This window comes from Augochlora pura, chromosome 3 (genome assembly GCF_028453695.1).
Source record: "Augochlora pura isolate Apur16 chromosome 3, APUR_v2.2.1, whole genome shotgun sequence".
NCBI lineage: Eukaryota > Metazoa > Arthropoda > Insecta > Hymenoptera > Halictidae > Augochlora > Augochlora pura.
Genome location: NC_135774.1, coordinates 583,463 through 610,247, shown reverse-complemented (window position 1 = coordinate 610,247; position 26,785 = coordinate 583,463). Strand labels below are relative to the sequence as shown.

Sequence of the window (26,785 nt, the reverse complement as noted above, 5' to 3'; positions counted from 1 at the left end):
TGTAGGTCTACTCCTTTTTTCCAAGCCGAGCGCTAAATTCTTTGGATACCGAATACTGAATATACTGTGAATAACAAATCTTGACGACGTTCTCGATTGTCTCTGTCTCCGTCGATTGAAAATAGAAATCATCTATAAATTATAGAGTCGGTCAACGTTGAAGAAAATCGTTGATTCGTACACGATACTCTGTACGCTGTACTCGACAACGAGTACGAGCAAGACAAAACCACCGATGATTCGCGATTGCATCGGTTGCCGATAACCGAGGGAATCTTCTTCGATAACGTAGGTATCTATCTTGAAATTGCTGGAAATTGTCGACGACGTGGTGCGCGGTGCTGCGTTTCCTTTTCAATTTAAATAAATTTCTCGACGAAACTAAAAGTATATAGCGGTAAAATTGAATTTTCATGATACCAGCCTTTCTCGAGTATCGAGCGTCGATACAGCCTTTCGCGAGTACCCGTTCGAAGGCTTCTTCTTACCGTTTACGCGCGAATATAACGACTAATGAAGGTACGTACGCGTCGTCGCACGCACACGGACACGCAGAGATATGTATCCACAATTTCAATGTAACTGTACGCGCATGTATTTGTACATATTGGAATAAATCGATGAGTAGATAACGACGCATAGGACATAGAGACATAGGAGGCGCCGATTCGAAATTTCGAATAGCAGGACGGTAGATTGGGGGAAAGAGCTTAAATATAGCGTGTATAGATATAAGGTAAACTTTGGTTATCGTTGCCGCGTTTACAATTTGATGCGAGCGATTATCGTTTCTCGCGCCGTAAAACCATGCCGCGTAGTACACCTCGTTCCTCTTCTTCTTCGTATTATTCGTCTTCTTAGTATGCGCATACGTTGGTATTAACATCGAACGTAGACGATACAAAGTTATTTAACTCATCACCTTGTCGATCCATGGTACGAATTTCTGAATATTCGTGTACACGCCTGGTAAGTGTTCGCGGCCGCAACCGATACCCCAGGACACGAGACCGATCAGCACGTGTCTTCCCTCGACGGACATGGTCAACGGACCGCCGGAATCGCCCTGTTTCAACACGAATTTACACAGATACGTATATATATATATATATATATATAGGACGATAAACTGTTTTCGCGGTACAGTTAGAAAGTTGTTAGCCGTGCAGTCGCAGGATGTACCTGGCAAGAATCTCGTCCGCCTTCCTTGTAACCGGCACACAGAAACACGTCGTGGATCGTCTCTCGTCTTCCGGCTGCTCTGAACCATCTTTGGCATCTTTCGTTAGGAATTACCTGAAATGTCAATGGCGTCGTTGTAAAGGGGAAACAATAGCGCTAAATTCGCAGCTGGTTTGCTTTCCTACGTACTTCGACGTCAACTTCTTGAAGAACGTTCGGCACGGAGCTCTGCCCGTGTCTGGTTCTACCCCAGCCGGCGACGGTCGCGGTGCGTCCAGAGAGTTTCAAATTTTTCGCTGGCAAACACACAGGGACTATGTGCTGCTTGAACGATACCGTCCGCGACAGTTTCACCAACGCCACGTCGTTTCGGAAATCGCTCGGCGAGTATTGCGGGTGCACCTACGATTTTACAACGGGAACTCAATCGTCTATAATCGTGATTCAAATTCGATCAGCGTGTGCTTGAGACAATCGCGTGACCTACCTCTTTCCTCTCGATATTGAATTCTTCGTGCAGCAATCGCTCGGACGCGTCTCTCACGTCCCATTCGCCCAAGCGAACCTTCAAGTTGCTGTTCGGTGTCCTGCGAGCGAGAAAAAAAAACATAAGAAGTATAGAAAGTCGAATGATTCGAACGATCGCGTGTCGCGTGCTCGTTTCGTCGATGATTAAGCGTATGAAAATACCGACGTTGCGACGCAGTGAGCTGCCGTGACCACCCATCTGTTATTCAATAGAGCGCCGCCGCACGATAACTTCTTCATTAGGAACCCCGACTTGATTATCGCCGCCTGAAATTACAAAGCGACGCGACAGACGAGATGATCGTTGAACGTCGATAAAAGTCGAGAAACATCGGGGTCCTGCCTCGCTCTTACCTGCCACGGATGAGTGCCGAAACTAGAACTGTGTCCACCGACGATTCTATTGCTTCTCGTATAAAGTTCTCCGCAACCTGGGAACCATACGAAACAGAGGATCATACGCGGAACACACTTTGCTCGCGTTTAATTGCCTACGGATAAACAGCTATCTCGTACTCTTACTATACACGATTACCTGTAATGCATACGATACGTTATGCGGTGCACGCGTACGCTACGTATGCGTTGCTCGTACATTGCTCGGTATACCGTGTCGAAGATAACGGCGTATAGCGTACGGTGAATCGTGCCCACGGCCGGTCGTAAGAGAGGAAACTGGCGGTGAGTGCTGGTTCGTTTCGTTAGCGATTCGTTTCGTCGACCACGCGATTCGCATTCGGATGCAAAGCGATCGTGTAATCGAGAGATGATACTTTTCGAGAGGGAAAATCGTTGTTCTCCCCGTTTCGGATCTCCTCTATCGCGGCGCCTCGCGTCGTTTCTTCACCTCTCCTCTCTCCTCCTGGCTCCTGCATTTCGTCCCACGCCTCTTGCTCGTTTTACCTACCTCTGCCTCTCAACGACGGCGGGGGTGGTGTAGGTTCCCCGAAAAAGCGTGCAAAGCGGCACAGAGAAGAAAAGCGAACACGTTTGATACGGTATCGCTACGTATAGCGGTAGTCCTTGAACGTGGTGTTCAGTTATACCATCCTCGTGTGCACCCTTGCGCCCGTGCATGTCGCGGGCGTGTGCTGGTGCGTGTGCGTGCGCGGATTCGCAGAGACGCGTAAAAGATATCGAACGCGATGGTACAGCTATCCGAGAGTAATTGCGAATAAAGCACCGCAACGCAACGATAAATGTACGCGTGCGAAGCGAATTGCTACGAGCAGGAGCTTGCGTTCGTATCGAAATCAACTACGATCGGTGCAACGTACGGGTGTGTTTTGATCTGTGCGACTTGCGGATCTGATGCGGTTTACCACGATATTTGGAATAATCCACGGAGTTTGTCGCATCCTCGTGCGGCGTATGCAATCCCAACGCGTCCGGATAATCGGCTCCGTATTCGTCTTGAGGATAATCGAGCTGGGTCGGTTGATAAAAGGTCGGGCGGCTCGTGTACACCGGCCGATTGTAATTCCACGTTTGCGACGATTCGTAAATGGTCGAAGGCTTGTTCGCGTTGTCCGCGTGCACGTGGCTGGGCCGGTGATGCTCGTTCTGGCCGTTGTGCATCGGCTTGGTTGGCCTTGCCGCGTTCTCGTAGATTTGAACGTCATCGTCCATGTACGGATGCTGATGCCCCAAGTTTAGTGAAAGTGCTACACGTTTAAACAACCTCGATTTTACGTCCTCTGCCTTTTCAACGCGAATCTCGGCACACGCTTCGGCGCGCGTGCAGGAGATTCGGCTGAAACAATCTCGTTTTCGTATTCGTACTCGTACCCGTTCCCGTTCCAATTTCCCTTTCCCTTTCCCATTCCCATTCCCATTCCCTTTCCCTTCCCGGCTCCTTACTCTCTTTTCCGCTCGCCTCTTTGTCCCTTGCTTCTCTTTTCCGTCCCATCCATCTCCTGGTTCCCCGTTCCCCGTTCCCCGATCCCTCCTTTCTCTTTCCCTCGCCCCTCTCACCGCCACCTTGTACCTTTGCTCGCTTTAGTTTCTCGCATATGTATATCGAAAGAAGAAAACTCGATAATTTGTCTCCACCTATAGTTCTAGGTCTGGTCTACATGCATCGCATTGCACCGGTTCAATCGAATAACGCAACCTCGTTAAAAAAAAATCGAGTCGCGTCTCATAGTGGACGAGATGGCAAGAATTTGTAAGATTCGGGAAGTATACTTACTGGCGTTCTGTAGTAATCCGACGGTCGGCCGTGGTATTTTTTCGGGGATGTCGTCGTCGTCGACGCAACAACTCCAAATCAATCCTCCGGAACAGAGATCGACGGGGCGGCCGCCGCCGAGGACGCAACTGATGCTAAGACCGCAGTCGAAAGTTGCTCCTTTGTACGTACACGTTTGCGGTATCACTGGAAACATAGGTTTACGGATGTAGATGACAACGTGTACAAATACTTTTAAAATGTTTAGAGTTTCGCTACTTTCACCGCTCGCATGTACACGCTCTCGTATACGTACGTTCGACGATACGCCTTCCCCGTGACAAACGACTTTAGCAGAAACATTTACCGGAATACAAAATACGTACGTATTTTCATAGCGTAAAGGGACAATCCAGACAGGCGCGCGTTACTTTTCATACACCTCGTAGAATTTTTAATTGTTCGCGATACTTGCAATTTTCGCGTGCTACCTATTCGCAACGATTTGCGTTTAATATTTTCTGCTACGTGTCTAGAGCGTCTCGTGTCTCGTGTCTCGTGTCTCCTGTTACGGCATGCTACATTGCATCGCGTGTGTGTTTGTTTCTATATCTATACTATATGTACGTATACATCATCCTATTGCGTTGCTGGGTATTGCTGTCTTTCGGTCTGTTTGTTCAGATAAATACCCGACTGCTTTCGTTTCGAACCATGGTTTCATAAGTGAAATCCTTTGCCCAACGCACAGTGGCGAGATCGTGCACGAAAACTAACTGCAACGACGTACGCGAATCTTTCAGGTATATATATTATGCTAGGGCGATCAATTTCTCCAAAATATCGATGATTTGTCAACCATCTGTCGCAGCTGGTCTTTCGTCTTTCGTATTCCGTCTATCGTTTATCAGCTACCATCTACCGTTGCTCGACATCCGTCCTGCGTTCAGCGTTCAAAGTTCAGCGTTTACCGTTCAACGTTAACAGTCCACTGTACACTGTCCCCTGTACATCGTTCACCGTCCACCGTCCACCGTCCATCGTTCTACATATGTATATTTCATAGGTATTGTTTTACGCGTAACGTTCGATGAAACGTGGCGTTTCAAAGGAACCGTCGATTATTAAATTCGTAATACTTGTTTCGGAAACGTACTTCTACCCAATATTTCCATTATGCTGTTTTGGAGGTCACTGTTGTGACCACGATGATCCCCTGTATAATTTCGTTTCTTTTTCAGAGCCTCGACAAGAATTGTACCCTGTTGCTGGCTGCTGAACTTTCGCCTCCTCCCTTGTCGATTGCTGGTCGCTATCAATTTCTCCATGTCACCTTTAACCCCTCGCTTCCTCATTTGCTCCAAAAATATTTCTAGCTCGTTACCCTCGTTCTCATTCGGTTCTCTTCCTTCTCTCGGCTGGGACGCGTTCGCCTCGCCGAACATTAAATCGCTAGCATCGTGAAAATCATCGTCGGAGTCGGACTCGTATTCGGTTAGGGGTTCCCTAGCGTCCACTCGTTTCGTTCGACTCGCATGTTCCACCAATGCCGTGTTCCCGAGCAAGCTTATTCCGTTCAAATAACCTACCGTGCGTAAAGACCGATTTCCAAGTCCGACAACGATGTTCCGAGATTTTTCGTTAACCTCGCAATCCTCGTTCCGCGGTTGGTTTCTCTTTAAATCGGAGCACTTCGCTGCGTCGACCTCTTGGAAGGAGACACCGTCGTTGTCTCTCTTTCTTTCGCTCAACCTGGTCGGCGTTCGACCATTCCCCAATCTTTTTATTTCCCTGGGCTTTCTTACGGTCGATTGTCGGCCACCTCGTGCACGAAAGTTTGTCGTCGAGGCACGCTCCTTGTCGAGTCGATCGAGTCGCATATCGTTAACGGTGAGCAGCGTGAAGTTTTTGGCTCGCGCGCTTTCCAATGGCAGCTTGGTCGGGCGTAATTTCGAGAACAATTCGTAAATCGTGATCGGCGACATGGCCGATATAGGCGGCATAGGCGAGACAGGGGATAAAATCGAGCGATCGTAATTCAAAGTATCGTAGTCATCGTACGCACCGTAATTGTACGCGTCACTGGCCGTAATTAAGAGCATGAACGCAACAACGATGACTCTCATGATCCAACTTCTAAAATGATCCGAGCAAACGATGTCGAAGCGAGCCAACTCTACCGTTGCAATTCATATCATAACTATCCGAAAGTCGGTGATTATTTCGTGGGGTGCGAGTAAAGCGTGCGACCTCATCGAAAACCGCATCTGCTCGTTATCGCGATCGATCGATCGGACTCGTGGCAATTCTGGAGGAATGCCGGCCGACTCGCGCTGCTGTCATTTCACCATTGCTCGGTCGAATCGATCGAATCGATCGAACAACCCGAACGTTGACGCCGCCGCGGGTCCCGAGCGACCCAAGTCGTTCGAAGCCTCGAAGCCGCGAATTCTCCAGAATGAAACCACCCGGCGCGACAGGGCGACAGGTAACTAAAGGCGATCGAGACCAAGAAATATGCGCTCGGCTACGATTTGCGGGGAATACACTTTGGTACCGCAGTTCGAGGCGTACAGATTATCGGTATGCTTGATCGTGATACTCTCCGATCCTACAGCCTTCCATTTCAACTAACACGCATTAAAGTATTTCACAGACTGACTCGGCTCGACTCGACCGGCATCCAGAGAGGTGTTGCGTTCGCGGCTTTCACCGCATCAGCTTTCCCATCGCAACAACGGCGCGTCTTCCCCGACCTGACATTGGTTCCCCACCTCCTCTCTTCTTCACTCTCTTCGGCTTTCTTTTCTTTTCTTTTTCTTTTCTTTCAACTCCCCTCTCTCCACCCCCGCAACAGCCCCCTCTTCCCCCGGTCATCCCTGCGCGCTACCAAACAGTCACACTCGTTATCGGTCTTTCTGTTCCAATCCCCGTCTTCGTCTCTGTCACGTTCTCGGTCTCGTTGTCCGTCTCGTTCGCTGTTCCCTTCTTTCCGGGCAATTCGAAGCGCTTCCTACCGTGTCAACTTTTGTCGTCGCGTCACGCTTATCGTATCAAAATTCGAACGCAATCGATCGTGGATCATGGAAAGTAAAATTGCAAACGGTGTATTAAATATTCATAACGATACGCTGCTAATCATTCATGTGTCGAACAGAACGATGACATCAATTGTCGCGATTAGAGAATTCGAAATGCTCGCGGCGGCGGCGGCGGCGACGACGATCGAACAAGTAACGATAAGCTTGATAAAAATCGTTGGCATTTTCGGTGGGATATTATCGTACGAAACTTACGACCAAGTTCGTCGAAAAATCTCATCTGTCCGTCCGTATCGACTGCATTTTCCCCCGTTGGTTCCTCGTCGACTAAATCTAAAACCGAAGCAAGCAATTGCGTTAGCGGGCAATACGAAAAGATAATGGGGGAATAATCGGTGCGTATGCTTATTTTCAATTGTTGGCTTTCCCATGTGATCACTGAACTCACCAAAGTTCCCTAAATACCGATCGTTCTTCCTTTCAGCGGCGCAACAATACAAGCCAACGAAGAGCAAGCTTAAAAGCGAGCGTGCGAACGAGTTCATCTCTTTTCTGTTTCGACGACGATCCACGATCTACATTGGCCAACTGCTCTTGACGCAGTCGTTCTTCGATTCCATACGACCGTACGAGACACTAAACTTCCATAGAATCTCACTTCCGGTCGGCGCGGGTAGTTTTTAAATCTTCCTCGCGATCGGCCGATTCTTCATTCCTCTCTCGTTCTCCTTTCTCCGCTCTTTCCAAATTGAACGACGCAACGATATCGATCGATAGATTGTCGCGAATGGTGAACCCTCGTTGACGACTTATCCGAATACAAGTATCGTACCAGTTGATAGCTTGGCCGACGAAGCATTGTCGCATCCTTTGGTCCGGCGCGCGTTTCTCGATCGATCGAAAATTAGTATTTCCCAACGGTTGTCGGCACTCGATCTCCCCGTTCTCTGTTCTACGTTCTACGACGTTCTACGCTCTACGTTGTCCGTTCTACATTCTACGTTGCGTGTTCTACGTCCTATGGTCTACGTACTATTACACGTGCTACAATATGGTCTTGGAACAACCATCGATCGGAAATCGTAAAACCAAGGAAACGTGCACAGTGTCCCCCCACCCCTGTTTCGTCGATTTCACGTTGACCCGCGGACAGGGTGGTATCGGGAACATTGAAAAAATCGTCTCGCCGATTTGATTTCCGAACTTGCTCCCCCGTAACGCGTTGTACCGTAAGTGCTCGCAAAGCGTGGCGAAGTCGTCCTAGCGCAGTGTGGTCCGGTGGAAAAGTGGGTCGTAAAACCAGGCCACCAAGACAAGTGGCACACCGTCTCTCCGTGTGGTTACCTCGTAACTTGTTCCCGGTTCTCTTCCTCCCGCGTGCGACCACGCTGATCCACGCTAGCGCTCTGCTAGCATCGCACCTTTGGTTATTAGTGAAAGTTAACCGGTAACTTTCGACTTTGACAATGATTACTGCACCAGCAAATGCATCGCCTCGTTCGAATACAACTCTCTTTCCTATGCTACCTTTTACCTTCCAATTGTCCCCTTACCGAATTCGAAATTCTTTCTGATTAATCACTGGCGCCACACTTTACCCGTTCGTCTGCTTTCCCACGTGAAAACTTGCCCGCCAATACGTTGCCGATCCAACATCACATTTACGAAACTTGTCAAACCAAAAGTTCCTTTGTCAAGCTTGCACATTTTGTTGGACTCTCGATGGAACCACGATGAAATTTATAAAGATACTTTCCCCCGCGTTGGTCATTACGCGAGACCACGGGCAAACCATGGAATCATCGCGACACGCGATCGACTACTGATGAGGAACGGAAATACAGCATCCAAAGACTCCTCTTACCACGCTATCACCTTTATGCCTTCTCTTTCTCCTTTCCCCGCCAATACCGTTGTTCGGTTACACGCGTTTTCTCACTCTCTCTCCCTCTCTCTCTCTCTCTCTCTCTCTCTCTGCTGGTGAATGTGTCAAAGGTTCCATTGCAACAAACGATGAGCAATAAATTTATTGAAAAAGTAATACTCGTACTATTGCAGGTTAAATGGGAACATGTTATGAACCTATGTTAAATCATGCCGAACTAATCACTATATAAAATTTGAATTTATTTTTGAAACATAATTTATCGATCAATGATACTTACGTGCATTTCTGCTTAGTTTTGGGGGGCTTTAAAAACCCCTTACCATTTTATGTCACGCACAGCATTACCGATTGTTCAGAAAAGATAGACACGTTAGCAAGAAGCCAATATCCTGTATGTTTAATTTCTACTGCGAGAGCCAAATAAATATTGCAACGTTAATTTTGCAAGCTTTCCAATAGTCTTGTGTATCGGCACGAATCGAGACCACACTTATCGACAGATGCCATCTAACGGACAATTGAAGTACTCGTTCACTCGTCGTCAGCAATCGCATTTACCATCGGATGAATAAACAGCGTGGTTAAAATTGTATTGCGAAAGTAATCTTTTGCATTGTTACTATATACTATGTACTATATGGTACTTGGAATGTATAGCGAAAGACGACAACTCTTTCTATGTAGTTAGAAATAATGCATAGTTATATGGTATGAGAAAGATGAAGACTGTAGAGGGAAAAGTTGTTGCGTTAGGTTTCCAAGGTGAGTCTTCGATAAAGAATTTATCTCGACCCAATCGACATTGCTATAAATTTGAACTTTTCTGTCCTTTTACTTCACCGGCATTTCATTCCGTGTACGTACATATACCCTTGTATTCGACGACGCAAAAACTGTCACGGACACGTAGTTTATTACGTTTTCGAATTAGTTTTTAAATTTCGTTAAATCTTTCAAGTTTATCTGCAAATTTGTACAATAAAGCTGTGTGGTTTGACGGCCATTTACAAAATTGCTGTGTAGGTTAGGTTTCAAATAGGTGTTTGGAGTATGGATACGCAACACGCCAGAATCGTCCATAAAAGTCGCGAGGCTCGGAGCATACGTGACCCTTACAAAAATACATATATGTACCCAGAATGAAAAATGTTTAATTAATACCGGCTCACTGTAACTCTGTAGCTGAATGCACGCGCTCATGTGTACCGTAATGTATGTATAACAAAGGTGATCAAAGGCCCAAAAATATATGTAGATGTGTATATGTATCTATATATATGTATATTCTTTTCTCGTACGTGCATTTTAAATGGATGACAATTCTTAAATGATTACAATTTTGGTATAGACGACTATGCACTATAGCCAAAACGAACTGCAGGACTCGTTAACTTTTCAGGTGTCGGGAAAACAAGTATAATCTATCGTTTCATCAACAAAACTCTGTGCGCACGAATACATCCGACGATAGGTGCGTGTTATTCTACGTGCTACTTGACCGTCGAAAATACAAGAATAATACTAAAGGTATAATGTTGCTAAAATCCAAAAATTAAAAGTAAGAGCAACCATACTTTCGCCTTTCTTCTCTTTCTATTTAAGAGTTCATCTCGATACGAAACAAAACACTCGGTTAACACGCGAATCTTTGACCAACATGATGAAATCTGTTTTATTTTAGATACGAATATTATCGTATTCAAAAACCTGTATATTTGAAGGATAGAAATCGAATTCGTAAAGCGATAATGATGGGGATCTACGTCTTTTTCAAATTCACGGGCCCGAATCCATCTATAAAGTGCGATCGCATCGGTTGCAGGTATGGGACACAGCGGGACAAGAGAAATTCAAATCGATGGCGCCGATGTATTATCGAAATGTGAAGGCCGCTATGCTGGTGTTTGATCTAACTCAATACAACACGTTCACTGCGATGAAGGAGTGGGCAACGGAGCTTCGTAAAAACGTTGAGGAGAGCATCGTGTTGGTCGTGATCGGAAATAAATTGGATTTGGAGGAGAAACGGCAAGTCAACGCCGAGGAGGGTCGAGCTTACGCGAATGAAATCGGCGCAGGCTACCACGAGACGTCGGTGGTTGAGAACGAAGGCATCGAGGATGCGTTTCTGGATATCGGTAGGAGGCTCGTTCGATCCTTGTCGACCGAATCTGACCTCACATCGATTGAACTTGGAACACCTCAAAACGTTGGAGTTGTCCATGAACTACACGATACACGCGACGAACGATCGCGCAGATGTTGCTAATATTTATCTTGCGGTTAAAAGCGATACACGTTTACCGTATCGACGAGAAATCTGTCAACAAATTCTCTGCGTCCTCGATGAACGATTTTTAAAAAGATATTCCATAGAGGAGCCATGTTGTTTAAAGCGTGGGTTTACTTGTACGGTTCGTCCAACAGTTTTTCTACAGTAATATTTTCAATAAAATAAGAGAACATTCGATGCGTGTGATACATGTATTTTGCACTTATACCGAAAAGTCCTTCGTCAATTGTTTGTCTCTGAAACAAAAGAATGTTGGAAATGCTTTCCTCCAACGATGAAAATTACCCGAGATGCAAGGACTCGGTAACGAAATTAGAGAGAACGAGTAGGCATTTCAAGCTTATAAGCCGAGTTCGAAACGATAATCGGAAGATGAATCATCCTGTCTTTGGGCCAGGCCTCAGGAAGCGTGACGCGTCTCGGCTTTGTTTAACTTATCTCATTCTCGGTTACGTAAGTATTCCCGTAGTAATAATCTACTACTTGTGTCTACAGTCTGTACAGCGATTCAAAATAAGGACACTGAAACGCGAGTCTCGCATTAAATCGCATCATACTATAAAAGCGAGTCGGTCAAAGCTCCCCTGCCGTATCCAACAATAAAATCGTGCGGGTGACTGGAGGATGTTGTTGACTTTATGACATTCTGTTCCAGACACTGTCCAGAACGTTATACCTTTGACAAACCAATCGATTAAAATGTTCCCTTACGAGCTCTTCCAGCGAACATGAATGGACAAGCGTATTGTCACGGAAGTAGGACTTTGAATTGGACCAGTGTGCGAGAAGAAAGGCTTGCGTTACGATGCACTGAGACATTGTGTCTCGGTAGCTGTTTGCTACACACTACACGCTATGCGATACATACACACGTATACGTGTTCGTATTATAATACAATGAACGAGCTGCACAGGTGTATGGGGAGAATAGTTCCTTTATGGTTACGTGCAAGAAAGAAGGAGACCAACAACAGAGAAACGATTCTAACGTAATGTTCACTTTAGAGAGCTCCTATTACGTTTCGTACGAGAGAGTGGTCCGACACCGTCCGACAGTTAGATGGGAACTTTGGTGAAGTTCAGATCGCTGATCACGCATAATAGGATAGGAAATATGTATATCCAGTGTAGCGCATTACGTTGCATCTTATCGATGATATGTACGAGCCTATGTGAACGCGACTCTATGTGATATCGCGCGAGATTATACATATCTGTGCAGTAATACAATTATACAATACGATATAGCACGCTAGATATCGCACGATATCCTCAAACTGATCCAAGTACCATAGTGAATCTGTAAATCATGATTAAACGGAGACGTGCCCTTTTCTCATTCTCTGTCGTATTTCATCTATTTAATATTCTTGGACAGTGTTTCCGATCTCAGTGTCTAATGATCGATAATCGCTTAGCCGTTCTTGGAAATGGTAAAATTTCTAAGGCGCTCAACTTGCATGGTAATCGAGCTGTTGAAAAGAATACCGTTTCTTTTCTCAGATTGTTACGCAAGAATATCCGTGGGGTCCAAGTTATCCGACATGGACATCGTTTTGCGAGTCGAGGTCACAGGCTTAACAGAATGCGAGGAACAGTGTTCAGAAAGCAAACCTATTTGCAATTCGTTCACGTTTGGGTAAGGAAAACTTGGATAAATTATGTCCTTCGACCCCCGAAACTCGCTATCATTCTTCTCTTTCTCTGTCCCTCGCTCCCTCCCGCTGTCCTTCCCTCTTTGAATTTTTAATCTTTTGTCAGCGTTGGCGCAAAAGGTAATGGTACCTGTGCCCTGAGCACACGCATACCGGACCTCAAGAATCTGGAAACCAATCCCGACTATGACGTGTACGTCAAAAAACAACAAAGTTATCCATGGTGTTACGCCGCCCGCTCCTATGGCCGTTTCACGATCCAATTTGCCGATAAATCAAATACAGAAGGAAACGATACACCTGATCGTACCGACAATAATTCTTCACGAAAACCGATAAAACCCCTATCCTCGACGCTTTTTCGTATCTTCTCAACTTCGAGGTAATATCTGTTCGATCGTATTTCTCTAGTTTTATCTTATCCTGATTCTTTCACCATTTTCATTCGTTGCATCGCGTCACGGCGACATTAACATCTTGGAATACTCAAACTATCGAATAATTCGTGAAACGATCGTGTTAAAAGATGTAGAGATATAGTTTTGTTCGAATTTCAAGACTCAAAAGTGATTATGAAAAAACAAACCGTGGACTCGGTAGTGTCGACAATCTATTCGTCGACCGCGACGGACGTTTTATACCTGGCGACGACAACCGTAGGGTCTGGGACATTCTCGCCAATAGGAATCAACAAAAATCATCGAACAATCCTTTCGGTGAGTTTCTGGAAATTTTCTACGACAATTTTTTTGCCACATTGCATTCTTCCTTCTTCTTTTCTTCTCCTTTTGCTTCTCCCTCTTTCTCTTCTTGCAACGCTATCGGAATCGCCATCGACGTTACAATTTCTCTGAAAATTCAATGTATGCGGTCATTGTAGACATTTTCTACAAAACTTTCAATCAAACCGATTGCAATAATTGTACGAGAGATGTTTTGCAAGCGCATCGCGATCACAAGAACGGCAGGCTAGTTGAAATAATTGTACTACATGTCCTTGATGGCGGACCTCGAAGGATACTACAAGATGTTGCACATTGGTTTCTCGTGTGAATCATTCTATTACAAAGAGACTAGTAATGAGAGGACATAGGGGCGACGCGCGTCGATGCGTGTACTTACGAATGATCCAAATCAAACGATACGCGCATAGAAGCGCGTACGCGTTTAAGAAAAGAGAAAATAAAAGATGTTGCGTTCCACGATTCGGTACACGCTGATAGAACAGCGTACCCTAGGAGTCTTTTCGATCGAGTCAATTTTGCGGGACAAGTCAAACGTATCCGCTAAATGTTCAAAATAGTCGTATCTCATTGAAGACGACGCGGTATTCCTTCTCTAACGTGCGAACAATCCCTCCCACTATTCTTACGGAAACGTTCACTTTTCTATAAAACCACACACGACTGTATTTTCTCCATTATTTCTTGCGCGTCTTACAATTTCCATCTCGTCGACTTGCTCGCGCGTTTAGTCAACCTCGCAATCGCGGTATCGCGTGTACAAGTTCATATCTACGGGGCAACGCGTCCATCGAAACGTGTAAAACATGCGCGCAGTCGAGACTTTGAGTACTCGATGTAATTGGCCCTACTGTATTTTATACCGATAAGCTGTATAAACAAACGATTTGTTGTATTTTCCTCGTGTAGGTATTCGAAATTCAAAAAAATTCGAAAAGAGTAATTCAAAGATATGAGGAAATCGTGGTACCGGTGGTGGTTGTGGTGGTGGTGGTCTTTTGTGCTTTCGCTGGTCCTTCTTCCTATCGTTCAAAGTTCAACCTTGACGTGGAAGAGAGTTGACAGGAACGATTTCACGTGTAAGTTTAGCAGCGATGCATTTTCCACGATGAAGAAGATACAAATATTACTACGGGAGTAATTACCAACTACTAATAATTACTAATTGCTATTTGCCGGGTACTTCGCGTTATTTCTAACGACGACGTACGACGTCGAGCATAATCCTAATTTATTGTACCATTTAGCGGTGACTTGTCATCGCAAACTACAACCTGGTAAGAAGACGATGGAACTGCTTGTCGAGCGTGTCGTTGATTGTGAAAACATGCAGGAGTGCCATCGCGCGTGCGAACGCGAGAGGATGTTTGACTGTAAAGGTTTCAACTACAGGTATGCGAAGCAACCATCTTCTATTATTTTAATATCGTGAAACGCTACTTATCGTCAATTTGTTTACCAGTTACAAACATTATCGTTCACAATATGATAAATCTATCTGTAATGAAAATTAGTTTGAATACATAGAAGACAAATATAATTTCAAGGCACCGGACAAATGGATCGAAGAATTCGTGCGAACTGACCGCTACACCATATTTTCGCATGAACATCGACAAAGACTTTGTAACGGATTCCCGATACGATTACTACGAAAGAGATCGAAATTGTATGCCCTTTACGGGAAGCGGCGTGGAAGATACTTTTCTCCAGCGAAACCGACCGATCGAATCATGGCCCCGGATCGAACAGGACGACGCCAATACCAATGGCGATCTTTTCCGACAACAATCTCCTCCGACAGATTTTTCGCGACATCAAACAATGTATCCATCGACGACAAGTCACCAATCTGATATTCGGGACTTGTTTGCCAAGCATGGGCCACGGTTCAACGAACAGTTCTCGCGCGAACGTGTCAATGGTGAGTTACAGTTACAATTTGCAACTTACAGCTCGAAGCTTGCAACCTTGCAAGGGTCATGTTACACAGTTTGCGGTAAGACTTTTGTTACGCGTACATCGCATTACGAAAAGCTAACCAGATATCCTATGGTCCGTAGATTTTGGTTTCCGTGAAACCGCAGCTTCCAATTGGCAAGATAACGAAAGAAATTCTGTGGGTAGCCCTGTTGTTCTCGGCAATTCTTTCCGCGGCCACGTCCACGATGGGTTTTCAAACGTGAGATCGTCAGCATTCCCCGGCTACCATTTAGAGGAGAAATCATTGCAACGCAATAGTTTCTATGCACGAGACAACGACCACCCCCCGGACAAATTCTACAATTACGGCAGCGCGTTCGGATACGACGACAGTTACTACGCGCCCGGTGCTGCTGCGCCCTCGAAAGACTACGGTTTCGGGGATACGACCGAACGCGACGCGATACCAACCGGACCAAGATGTTTCGTTACGTACGCAACTGGCTCGAAGCTCGGTAGACACGTTTTACGAAAGTCTTGTCTCGCGCGCGATCCGAAGCAATGCGAACAACTTTGCCTCGCCGAAACAACCTTCGCCTGCAGAAGCTTCGCTTACAGGTCAGTGCGAACGTGAGTGCGCGTAACGTACCACGTACTGTTCTATGCACGCAATATACAATTATCGAAACGCCCGTGTAACATGGTAAATGCAAACACCAATGTACTCTATCTATACTATACTGTATAGACGACGACGCCTGTCTTAACATCCGTTTTTTACTTTGCCTCCCCCTGAATACAGATACAATGTGTTGACTACAAATCCGACCGACAATTGTTTACTCAGTGATCTTTCTCATAAAGATCTAAACTCTTACACGGATCTCGAGCCAGACCGGGATTACAACGTCTACATACTGGTTCAAGAGTCAAAGGTTTGCTACCAGAAAGAAGAAACGAGTCAGCTGCCCGCGGAAGAATGTTTCTCGAGAGTGAGAAGCGGATTTGGTATACCAGCGGACATGACGAGGAAGCCAACGTTCGCGCATAATTTGGGAGAGTGTCAGTTTGCCTGTACGATGTCGCAAGAATTCCTCTGTAAAAGCTTCGTCTTTGTCTACGCAACAAACAGAGATCGCGATCACGGTCTCGACCGCGGTCATATAGAGCCGAATTGTTTTCTAAGTGATTGGCCATCGAATAACATCGATCCCGTCGAAATGCCCGACATGGATGGTGCTGAATTGTACGAAAGAAGCAGTCTCAACCACGGCTGCGGAACGTATCCTTCGGTACCATCGGTTCCTGAGATGGCAACATTTTACGAAAAGGGATCCCCTCCAACGCATTCCGACGAACTTTGTTACGCGCGGTATCACAAGCCGTGCAAATTAATGTCCCACGCAATAGTGACTTCGATGCGGACTCCTACGAAATCGGAATGCCGGCAAAGGTGCTCGTTAATGAGATACACGGGTACGATACCGTGCATGTCGTTCAACTACATGTGAGCACATACCATTTTTACCATTTTCATAGCTTTCACGATTTATCTTGTTCACAAATTTCCACACCAGGGAGAGTCTATCCATCTCTCGTTTCTCTGCGTACAAAACGATACCAATCATCGAATGTTATTCATAGGGGGACTAGCGCCGAAGATGCCCAACACAATTGTTGGTTGAGCGACATATCCATACAAGACCTAAGACCAAATTTAGACTATACCCACGACGACAACCATGTACTATACATGTGGAAAGATCTCGAACCGTTTTGCGGATTTTCAACGAATCCGCTTTATGAGTCGAACGTCGCGCCATTATTCGTCAAAGACCACCGTGGACACTCGTCGGCGTCGTTGCCTCCTGCGTTGGATCAGTCCAACTCGCAAATCGTATTCGACGATAAGATTGACGGGACTGGATCGATTATCCATTCCGTCTCGCGTACGAGGAACCAATTCCAACGGAAACCGTACGGACGCGATTACGAGCGAGACGACGGCCACGAGACAGACTTTGGCGACGTCGGTAGCCACGACAGCGGGATCCGACCATCATTGCCCGACGATCGTTTCGAGACTGGAGTACCTGGACAGTCCGATTTGGATCTACAGTTTCACTTCCACTGTAAGTCAAGCAGAAACTCCAAATAAGCGAAACCTTGGACGAATTCGTTGACTAATCGCTTCTGTTTCGCATCGTCATTCTCATGCAGCACGCACGCTTTCGATATTCCAACGGTACACGGTGAGCGGCCACCCTTGCAAGAACGGCACGCTCTGTCAACGAAACGAGGTGGCTGGCTTTTGGTCCTGCGAAATTGATGGAAACTCTGAAGACGGTACCTGGGATTATTGTTGTGAACCTGATCACAAATGTGGCTTCTCGCAAGGATACAATTATCCCTGGTATGAAAAGATCGCGATAAAACGATAACAGGTGGCTGCAATAATAACAAAAGTGATATCTCGAATATGTTTTAGGTGCTACGTAGGTTTCAATCGCGACCAATGGCGACCTTGCAGCGAAACCTATTATCCCTATTATTTATCCAAAGATCTTTCGTTCTATCGTCAGTTACCAGCGTATTCTGCTCGTCATTGGCCCGTCATCTATCAACATGAAACGTTACCTTTGGACTGCGCTGGAAACGTTACGGGAAAAGAAGGCTATCGCGATTAGAAAGTTCGAACGAATTTCGATCATCCGAATACAAATCAACAAAAACTTGAATTCTCCTGTCTTTTGTCGTACTGATTGTTCAAACATGTCAATTACCACTATTAAAATGTATTTCATTGCACATACGCGAAACAAGCCGATTTCAAGAACGGAAGAATTTAGCTATCTATTTTATTAACCTCCAGTAAAAGAACTGAACAATCCTGCCTACAAATTATGGTATTAACCTCAAAATTACTATGTGATCAAAGTTTTTTCTGGCTACAGAGACGTTGAGGAAAATATATCGCATCTACGTTATGCAAAGAATGTTCGTTTATTATTGCAAATATCAAAGACAGATGATTCTTACCGCTTTTATAACATGTACCACACAATTGTTACAAGTTGGGATAATATGCGTGCCTCTTGTGTCGAAATCGAGAAGCTTGTTTCAATGTTTGTATGAATAGCGCCAACTAGTAAGTGGTAAAAGATTGAAACTGCTAGACACGAGTGATCAACAGTCGGGTTTGACCAACAGTTTCAATGGTTTCTCACTGATCGATTGGCGCTGTACAACGGCCGAAGAGGCTTCTTGTAAATTAAAAATTTCAGACTTACGCGCATCGAAAATTCCGATATGTATATACTAGTATTCTGTCACTCGTGTTTCGTTTATTAAATATCGGAAATCGCAACACGATCGTTGGTGTCTTGATACAATATGGCTTGATAGAATCGTCGCCGTTACTCCCTCGCATGCATAATGTGGGCGTTGCACACCTATCTACGTGTATAATTCGAAAACGACCATTACAATTTTTTGTCTACCGTTGAATGACTAATCTTTGTTGAATCACGATCAACCTTTTTTTACTTGAGAGATAAGAGACAACTGTTTCGGCAGTTTCTATAAATTCAATTTCCAATTTGTGTTCAAGCATAACCTGAAAACGATGTTATTTAATTTCCATCGATCTGGCGAGCTTACTGCGCGACGTGGTGCTGTTGCAAGTTGTCAGGTGTTGCAAGGTATGCGCATGTTACATTCGTTTACATATGCAGTATACATACATATAATGCTGTACAAGTATAGACCGAAGTTCGTACATTCGGTGTGATCGTTTCCAGTTGTTTTTGATGAATGGCATTAAGAATGAAAAGTACTGAGCGACAGATACCTGAAATTGTTTGAAAATGTCAAGTGACAAATGTCCAGTTTGCGATCCATTATTGATGGAAAAACCGGTCAACCATCTACGACGAAAAGTTGCTAGTTGTTTGCAAGTATGCTGTTTTTCGAAATTTAGTTGAACATGTTTCAGTTTTCTATTTAATTGCAAACAGTATATGTAGCTTAGAAATAATGTGTCCCGTGTAATTGATCGCTAAACAGGTATACTTATTCTGTTAAAACTGATTCTATTCTTGTTGTATCGATTTTTACCGGCTAAAGAGACATGCGTTTAACCACGGAGTTAGGAATTCGCAGTCTTTGTGTTAGTGTCATAACGTCGATTCGGCATTAGTTAGTAACACTGTCGAATCCTCTGCTCGTACAAGTTTCCACGATATCGTTAACTACAAAAATATATAATATATATTTTGTTTTATATTGTATCCCACGCGATATTAAGTGGAATTTTCTGAATTTGCAGTGACGTTTGCTACACCTGCGTTTGTATTTATAACGTGAGTGCGTATACATACATGTTTTACTATCCTTCATCCTTCGCGCACCGTTCGTTCTCGGCAGTATTTTATGTAGATAAGTGTTTCAACCTGTCAGGGAATAAATAAACGGAACGTACAAAGATTACATTGTTCTCGATCGAATTCGACGATATTGGAAGAAGAAGAAGAGAGAAGAAAGAAAGAAAGAAAAGCAGAGAAACAACTTTTCAACGTAGAAGACGTTACTAGGTATGTATCGCTTATTTCTTAATAATTTTTAGACTTGCTATGGCTGTGTGAAAGTTGGATTTTTTCTTTTATTTTTTGTTCGAAAGAAATAAATGAAATTTAAATTCTAAACCAACCATGTGAGTCACTCGCTGCACGCAAGTATTAATTTCAATGCCCCCGGCTCGATCAAACGTGTACACCTCTTGAATATCGTATACAATAGAGCCACGTTTACGGAACGGTCACGGTAATCAATGTCAAGGTCACAACGTTTTCGCGTTTTACTTCACCCACGTACATTTCCTGATGCGGCGTATTTCTTCGCAACGCGCATCGATCGGTTTACTTGAAAAATGATCAATGCATGATTCGTAATAGAAGAATGTGTGAACCGTAGAGTTGTTCAAAGACGTTGTTTTAGGAAAGAAAAAAAAAGGGAAGATGAATGAGGGAAAATTATACACTTGTTATTTTCAGTACTAGTAATATGAGCGGTGCCGCCGTCAATGTAGGTGATGTGCAAGCTCTGCAAACCTTAGCGATTCATACGAGCGACGTGACGACTGTTGATTTCGCCAGCGATTGTGTATTGGTGACCGGATCAGGGTAAGCGAATGAACAATATCAAGAAACAAAGAAACTATCATAGTTTGTCAAATATTTTCGCGGCCCATTGATTGAGGTATATGTATTGTACGTACTATATCTATTGACTAACTACCATTTATTACTCCCATTTTGTTAGGGATAAACGCATTCGAGTATGGCAATGGAGAGCGTGCAGTGGATACGTCGAAGCATGTTTTTCACCGTTAATAGGTCACAAATATGGCATTACGTCGGTAAAAGTAAGCCCCCGATCGACAATGTTGGCATCGGCTAGTATAGACGGAACAACGTTATTGTGGAACTTGCGGGTATGTTTTACTCTTATCGTTTACGGTCTAAACACTCGACGTCGATTTGAATGCTCGTCACAAATTGTCATATAATTTGTACACACTCATGTGTATACATAAACGAATGTACATGTATGTATACGCGTTGGATGTATAGCTACACGTATATGCATTCATATACATGTATATACGTACAGGCATGCATTAATACATATTGGCGTGCGGGTGTTCGTATATACAATAAAGTACGCGTACACGTCTACATATGCTTACCGCCTCTCTTCTTAGACTGGACTGAAAATTCACACCATGGTCCAAGTGGGCGGCGAAGCTGTTAGAGTCTGTAGATTTTCGTCAGACTCTATGCTACTTGCAACTGCCGGAGATAATGGACAAGTCTGTCTTTGGGATTTGATTCGACGCAATTTGATCAAGTAAAAAGCAATGTCATGGTCTTTTGGTGTAATTTTTCTATATAATTTTTTTAATATTCGTACATATGTATGCGCGCGCGCGCGTGCATGCCATTAAAAACGAAGCGATACCTATGTTCACATACTGTACTGTATAGATGTTTCCAAAAGCATGACGGTGCTATACAGAGCGTATGCTTTTCGCCGGACTCGAGTTGGTTGATTACAAGTTGCACCTTTGGGGTCTTAAAATTATTTTCCACTGCCGATATTATCGACTCGTCCTGCATGTCTGATAAACAAGCAATTACCGCGTTTGCCTGGATAGACGATGCTCATGATTTAGGTGTCGTTTCTTGCGATTTTTCGACTTTTCAAGAAGTTACAAGTACGTAAACGACACGATATGTCTTTTTCTAATCAATTTAATCTATACACTTATCCAACTTTCTGGTATCGATCGTCGGAATTGTGTTTTGAAAACGGTATCCGTACATTGGCACATTATGTTGTTTGTAGGCAGTGAACCATTCACAAAGCTGTATCATTTGGTCACATGTGGTAACGACCATTGCGTAAAACTATGGGAGGTAACGGTGATACGAGCAAAAGGACAAACTCAAATGTTCACTGCCAAAATAACTATCTGTAGAATCATGGAAAAGCATAGTAGTGCCGTGACTTGCGTCCGGTTCAACTCGAATGGATTATACGTGGTCAGTAGTGGTCTTGACAAAACTGCGGTAATTTGGGAAACGGTAGGTGTTTAAATTTCAATTTTTTTTCTACATTTCTTTTTAGTTAATTTTTAGTTTTTAGCTCCTGTAACAACAACAAACGGGAAACAAAAGCAGAACTACTGCTCGACGATTAATCGAATTTGGGATTTCAGAGCACGGGCAAAGTAACGGCGATATTGTCGGGGCACAATAGATACGTGGCATGCTGCGCATTTTCGAGGGACGGACATTTATTAGCAACCGGTAGTATTAGCAGAACAGTTGGCATATTAGAAAGAAATGTGGAGACACGTTTCTGTTTCTTCTCACCAACATTCTTAGACTGATATCTATGCATACTTCAGGTTCCAACGACAAGTCGGTGATCGTTTGGGATCTAACAGGTGGTTTGACTCTGGATTCGGAACTTTCACGAAGCTTCGGGTCTACAGCGTTGACGACAATGGACCACAAGGTAGAGACGGTTTATAAACACGATAACACAAATATCATGACGAATATTCTTAAAAAAATTTTTTTACTTTTTTTTTAACTTTTTTCGACAGATGCGATTCACCGATACGAGAATGTAGAATTTACCCACCCTAGTCACGACAAAACATGTTTTGACATCCTGTACACAAAATATAGAACTTTTGTTTCGTAGGATACGATGCACGAACATGATGTGATGAAAAATGCAGAGACATCGGTCAACGAGATACAACTATTGCAAAGACTAGAGGACCACAGTGGCGTGATAAACAGCGTAGCTTGTTATGGCAATCGTTTAATTGCATCCGGATCGGGGTTAGTCGAAATGCAGTTATCGTCGTATATGGGATTTTCAATTCCAGAACATGCTTCTTTCTAGTTGGGCACGCGAACCCGATCTTTTAATCTTTCTAATCGTTCGAACGTAGAGATAAGTTGGTGCGCGTGTGGAGCATCGAAACCGACGACGAGACGGAAGATTGTGACGGAGATGCTGTTATTAAATGCCAGGAGAAATCTTATAGTCCACTAGATGGTCACAAATACAGTATAAATCACGTGGAATTCAGTCCCTGCGGTACCATGCTCGCTTCTTGTTCTTTAGACGGTACCGCTGTCATCTGGAACACCGAGGTAATAATCAGCGTATGCCTATACTTACATACGTGTACATAAGCGTATATACATTTATGGTACATATGTACGGTTCTATAAATTTTTCTGTACGTTTTTTTATTCTCGAATACTACGGATGCCGCCGTAGAATGGCTGCCAAGCAAAATCTTCTTTCGTAAACTCGGGTTACGGTGTTCGCGTTTGTCGATGGTCGCCGGACGGTACGAAATTTGCTACAGCTGGAGACGACGAAAGAGCAACGCTATGGGATGTGAATGATATGGTGGAACTTCGGTACTTCAGTCATATAGTATAAGAATTAGTTTATTAATCAAAGCATGTTCCCCCGGGCTTACATCAAATGCCCAGGGAAACAGTGCAGTGTAATTAATAGTACATTATTTCATTAGAAAAGGAAAACGATAGAAATCAATTATTTAACGAAATTATATACAGTATTTTCAGAGGTCATTCCGATGCAGTGAACGCTATCGCATTTACGCACGATTCTCGTTATTTGATTACGGCTTGTAACGAAGGAACGTGGAGATTGTTTGATACTATGGACGACAAGAATGGTAACGCTGCCTTGATGATCTGCGAGGAAGCGCACGACTTGGGCGTTCAAGGTTGCGATTTTAGTCCAACATGCAATGTAAACTTTACCGGTAAGCGAATAGATATCTAAACAACCAAAATGTGGCGCAACTATCACGCGTTATCGTTACCACTGATCACTCTGACCACTTACCATTTATCATACATTATACATGTACATACAAGCATGTTGTGGGTACGTTACTTTGAAAAACAGGCAGAAGACTGGCGGACGATGGTAGGCAAGCTTATTTATTAGCAACAAGCGGTAACGATTCGTTGGTGAAATTGTGGCTAATTACAACGCCAAAAGACAGCGAGGTGATAACAATAGGAAGCGGTAGTACCGGGGGCAACGATTCCGAGGGGCAGTTTAAACTGAAAAAGATTTTGACTGGTCATGGCGGTAACGTAACGTGCGTTCAGTTCTCCCCGATTCAAGGTGAAATGCTGGGAAGTGTAGCAACAGATAGAACAGCTCGTATTTGGAGTGTAGTGAGTGTAATTGGTTTTTAAACATCCATCGCACATACAGGGACTCTGATTAATACTCAGACACAAAACGTTGTAGCATTTCAAAACGAGTCCGAATATCAATCGGAGTCACTGAGCATACTCTAAACCCTATACTATCAAACACTTTTGTTGCGATTGCACTGTGATTTTAGTACTCTGGGGATTGCTTGTACGTGCTAGAAGAACACGAAAGCCTTGTAACCTCTTGCGCTTTTTCCGAGAACATGTCGCTTTTCATTACAGGTCAATATGCATACGTACTACATGTTTAGACTTGTTTTAGATTGATATTCGTTAAGCGTTCACGCGTGTACTCCTCGATGCGTATCAGTTTCTCTTCATTTCGATAGTACCGCTAACTAGATCTTTTATATGAACAGGTGGATTGGATAAAACCATCCTAATCTGGAAAATGCCTCAGCAATTGATTTCGCAAAATATCTTGATCGATAATTTAAAGAGGAACAAGAAACAGGTAGAACCGTAGAATGTACTCGGACGTTTCTGACGACAACCGTGCTTGTCTGAAACAACAACAATTGTTCGAAATATAAAGATTGTTAATACTGTAAAACTTGTAATGCGTCAGGTCGCAGACTGGAGGGTTGAAGACACTTTGAGATGGTTACACGAAGTAGGACTGTCAGCATTGGCGAAGAGAGCTCGTGTATCGTCTCTGACTGGCCGTCGATTGCTTGCCGCGTCGGACGACCAATTAACGCAAATCCTACAAATCGAACAGGACGAACAAGTACGACGAGAAGGGCCAAGATTTACTATGATATATGTAAATTTTACATTAGTCAAATGTATTTTACACATTTATCTTTTAAGATGACCGACGTGTTTAAAACTCAGTTGTATTGGTTGAAACGCGAGGACAGCAATGTTGTAGAAGCCTCCATAGACGATGTTGAAATACCTCATGAATTTTTATGTCCCATCACGCATGAGATAATGAAGGAACCTGTTCGATGCTCCGGTAAGAGCAAAATATCTGTAATATTTTCTCTGAAAATTTATATTTTCTCTTAAAATTGTTCTCTCTATGCGTACATACTTGTATTACATCAGACAGTATGCACATCGATTAGTTGTACATATCGTCTAATATCTGAATAACGGAATTATTTTCATCTGTTCTCAGATGGGTTCACGTATGAGAGAGCAGCGATAAACGAATGGTTCTTATGCGGAAAATATACAAGTCCTATGACTAACAAATCTCTTCAAGACACTTCGTTCGTACTGAACGTTGAACTTAGAAATATGATATATACTTTTCTTCACGGCAAACGACCAGAAACTTAAGCAACAAAGCCGTGTTTTGTAGTTTACAGATTGCGTATTAGAGCACTCAAATCTTTATGAATCTTACAAGATTGCAATGATTTCGATGATAATCATTCTCTTTTATTGCCATTTAATATGCGCGCATATACGCTTCTTTCGATACCTTCTTCGAGCACTTCAAGTTTGCACTTGAATTCGTTATCGAATGCACAGGAGAATATTTGATTCAGGTATTCGAGTAAATTTTAACGTATGCACTATGCACACGTGATTCGGTGAAAAAGGACCAACAATGTTACACAAATATACGCACAAAATTTCCTTGAACATATTTTTTCAACTTTAAGCATTTCTATTTGAAACATATTTATCGAAATTCTTTCAATCGATTAATTGTATGCATTTTTGTTCCATAAACCTATTAAACGTACATATTTTTCATAAACGATAATTTGATACACTATAGTATACGATATACATACGTAACTATGTGTATTGGATATATATATACTTGCGGTAGAGAACGGATGGCATTATTTCCAATAATAGAACGTTTTATGAAATTGTAAAACAGTTCATTACCTGTACAAGTACAGTAAATTCTCTCGAATTGTCCTTCAGCTTATAGACAAAAACGGAAATTTTGGAAAGAAGAGTTATATACCATTCCTCGAACTTTACGACTCCTTTTTGATAATTGTTGACAATCGGCGACTGTAAAAGCCAAGCTGTAAGGATCGTGCAATCGTGTCATTTTTGTTTACAAATTGAAGTACGATTGAGGAGAATTTCACTCTGTTTTTCACTCAGCATTTTCAAATCAATACGAGACATCATAATATTTATGGTAAACAATATTGTAAAAGTTCCAATATTATATATACTTAATTTATACAGTATAATATACAGTATGAAATTGTAAACCAGAGACTTACTCGTATTTAACATATACATAATCCATTATCATTCCTGTGCCGTGTCCGTCGATAATTCAAAAATTTAATCTTCTTAGTGCGAATAGAGTATTCTGTATATCTCATTTATAATAAGACATGTTTTGGAAGTTATAAATTCATTGGGCGCGTACATAGACGAAATTTTTAGGTACTACACCTAGATTTATTTTTTTGCAATATCGTCGATGTTTCCTTCTCATAGTTTTTCGAATTGTAATCTAAAACAGACTTAATCTTGGATTGACACATGAAAAAAATACACCTAAAAAAATGGTAGTCCATTCA

At 43.4% G+C, this 26,785-nt stretch overlaps 5 protein-coding genes and 1 long non-coding RNA gene across 11 annotated transcripts; 4 read left to right on the top strand and 2 right to left on the bottom strand.

Annotated features, from left to right (window-relative positions):
* Window positions 1-668: 668 nt before the first annotated feature.
* Window positions 669-8,804, bottom strand: LOC144478712 (serine proteinase stubble). Of its 3 annotated transcripts, XM_078196873.1 has the most exons (10): window positions 7,370-8,804; window positions 7,177-7,254; window positions 3,902-4,087; window positions 3,033-3,374; window positions 2,065-2,141; window positions 1,877-1,977; window positions 1,670-1,769; window positions 1,372-1,584; window positions 1,183-1,296; window positions 669-1,066 (listed from the first exon to the last, which is right to left on the bottom strand). In XM_078196873.1, exons 1-10 carry the CDS (start codon window positions 7,464-7,466, stop codon window positions 911-913), a joined length of 1,464 nt encoding a protein of 487 aa, XP_078052999.1. In that variant the 5' UTR covers window positions 7,467-8,804; the 3' UTR covers window positions 669-910. The 3 variants fall into 3 exon arrangements, with proteins under 3 accessions (XP_078052999.1, XP_078053000.1, XP_078052998.1); XM_078196874.1 differs by lacking the exon at window positions 3,033-3,374; XM_078196872.1 differs by lacking the exons at window positions 7,177-7,254; window positions 7,370-8,804 and adding an exon at window positions 5,037-6,006.
* Window positions 8,805-9,455: 651 nt separating this feature from the next.
* On the top strand, window positions 9,456-10,624 carry LOC144478742 (uncharacterized). Of its 2 annotated transcripts, XM_078196942.1 has the most exons (4): window positions 9,466-9,571; window positions 9,833-10,021; window positions 10,209-10,336; window positions 10,491-10,624. In XM_078196942.1, exons 2-4 carry the CDS (start codon window positions 9,996-9,998, stop codon window positions 10,526-10,528), a joined length of 192 nt encoding a protein of 63 aa, XP_078053068.1. In that variant the 5' UTR covers window positions 9,466-9,571; window positions 9,833-9,995; the 3' UTR covers window positions 10,529-10,624. The 2 variants fall into 2 exon arrangements, with proteins under 2 accessions (XP_078053067.1, XP_078053068.1); XM_078196941.1 differs by lacking the exon at window positions 9,833-10,021 and having other exon boundaries at window positions 9,456-9,571.
* A 43-nt stretch (window positions 10,625-10,667) lies between these two features.
* LOC144467562 (ras-related protein RabJ-like) lies at window positions 10,668-11,834 on the top strand. The gene is made up of 2 exons (XM_078176420.1): window positions 10,668-10,947; window positions 11,758-11,834. Exons 1-2 carry the CDS (start codon window positions 10,668-10,670, stop codon window positions 11,832-11,834), a joined length of 357 nt encoding a protein of 118 aa, XP_078032546.1.
* On the top strand, window positions 11,074-17,238 carry LOC144478733 (uncharacterized). The gene is made up of 10 exons (XM_078196923.1): window positions 11,074-11,555; window positions 11,758-12,535; window positions 12,606-12,741; window positions 12,864-13,139; window positions 13,316-13,473; window positions 14,748-14,892; window positions 15,048-15,424; window positions 15,564-16,041; window positions 16,226-16,899; window positions 17,068-17,238. Exons 2-10 carry the CDS (start codon window positions 12,412-12,414, stop codon window positions 17,106-17,108), a joined length of 2,409 nt encoding a protein of 802 aa, XP_078053049.1. The 5' UTR covers window positions 11,074-11,555; window positions 11,758-12,411; the 3' UTR covers window positions 17,109-17,238.
* Window positions 17,239-18,419: 1,181 nt separating this feature from the next.
* LOC144478743 (uncharacterized) lies at window positions 18,420-20,253 on the bottom strand. The gene is made up of 4 exons (XR_013495400.1): window positions 20,132-20,253; window positions 19,803-19,874; window positions 19,167-19,673; window positions 18,420-19,039 (listed from the first exon to the last, which is right to left on the bottom strand). It is a non-coding gene; the product is annotated as an uncharacterized LOC144478743 (long non-coding RNA).
* On the top strand, window positions 19,107-26,484 carry LOC144478732 (WD repeat, SAM and U-box domain-containing protein 1). 3 transcript variants are annotated; one of them, XM_078196922.1, is made up of 20 exons: window positions 19,107-19,124; window positions 19,751-19,784; window positions 19,882-20,015; window positions 20,475-20,603; window positions 20,743-20,914; window positions 21,185-21,330; window positions 21,468-21,697; window positions 21,829-22,067; window positions 22,202-22,292; window positions 22,394-22,503; window positions 22,696-22,838; window positions 22,952-23,156; window positions 23,287-23,432; window positions 23,595-23,806; window positions 23,953-24,230; window positions 24,404-24,494; window positions 24,632-24,726; window positions 24,841-25,002; window positions 25,086-25,233; window positions 25,399-26,484. In XM_078196922.1, exons 4-20 carry the CDS (start codon window positions 20,485-20,487, stop codon window positions 25,560-25,562), a joined length of 2,751 nt encoding a protein of 916 aa, XP_078053048.1. In that variant the 5' UTR covers window positions 19,107-19,124; window positions 19,751-19,784; window positions 19,882-20,015; window positions 20,475-20,484; the 3' UTR covers window positions 25,563-26,484. The 3 variants fall into 3 exon arrangements, with proteins under 3 accessions (XP_078053048.1, XP_078053046.1, XP_078053047.1); XM_078196920.1 differs by lacking the exon at window positions 19,107-19,124 and adding an exon at window positions 19,239-19,379 and having other exon boundaries at window positions 19,751-20,015; window positions 25,399-26,483; XM_078196921.1 differs by lacking the exon at window positions 19,107-19,124 and having other exon boundaries at window positions 19,626-19,788; window positions 25,399-26,483.
* The last annotated feature ends 301 nt before the right edge of the window (window positions 26,485-26,785 follow it).

Coding starts and splice junctions, on each gene's coding strand:
- LOC144478712 (XM_078196872.1), bottom strand. CDS start 6,006: ATGAGAGTCATCGTTGTTGCGTTCATGCTCTTAATTACGGCCAGTGAC. Junction 1,770..1,876: donor GCAGCTCACTGCGTCGCAAC/GTCGGTATTTTC, acceptor TCTCGCTCGCAG/GACACCGAACAGCAACTTGA. Junction 1,297..1,371: donor TTCAAGAAGTTGACGTCGAA/GTACGTAGGAAA, acceptor TTGACATTTCAG/GTAATTCCTAACGAAAGATG.
- LOC144478742 (XM_078196941.1), top strand. CDS start 9,520: ATGAGAAAGATGAAGACTGTAGAGGGAAAAGTTGTTGCGTTAGGTTTC. Junction 9,572..10,208: donor TGTTGCGTTAGGTTTCCAAG/GTGAGTCTTCGA, acceptor TTAACTTTTCAG/GTGTCGGGAAAACAAGTATA. Junction 10,337..10,490: donor ATACAAGAATAATACTAAAG/GTATAATGTTGC, acceptor GTTTTATTTTAG/ATACGAATATTATCGTATTC.
- LOC144467562 (XM_078176420.1), top strand. CDS start 10,668: ATGGCGCCGATGTATTATCGAAATGTGAAGGCCGCTATGCTGGTGTTT. Junction 10,948..11,757: donor GGATGCGTTTCTGGATATCG/GTAGGAGGCTCG, acceptor ATTCTGTTCCAG/ACACTGTCCAGAACGTTATA.
- LOC144478733 (XM_078196923.1), top strand. CDS start 12,412: ATGATTAAACGGAGACGTGCCCTTTTCTCATTCTCTGTCGTATTTCAT. Junction 13,474..14,747: donor ATCATCGAACAATCCTTTCG/GTGAGTTTCTGG, acceptor TGTACCATTTAG/CGGTGACTTGTCATCGCAAA. Junction 14,893..15,047: donor TGTAAAGGTTTCAACTACAG/GTATGCGAAGCA, acceptor TATAATTTCAAG/GCACCGGACAAATGGATCGA.
- LOC144478732 (XM_078196922.1), top strand. CDS start 20,485: ATGAGCGGTGCCGCCGTCAATGTAGGTGATGTGCAAGCTCTGCAAACC. Junction 22,293..22,393: donor CGGACATTTATTAGCAACCG/GTAGTATTAGCA, acceptor TGCATACTTCAG/GTTCCAACGACAAGTCGGTG. Junction 22,504..22,695: donor TGACGACAATGGACCACAAG/GTAGAGACGGTT, acceptor TTTGTTTCGTAG/GATACGATGCACGAACATGA.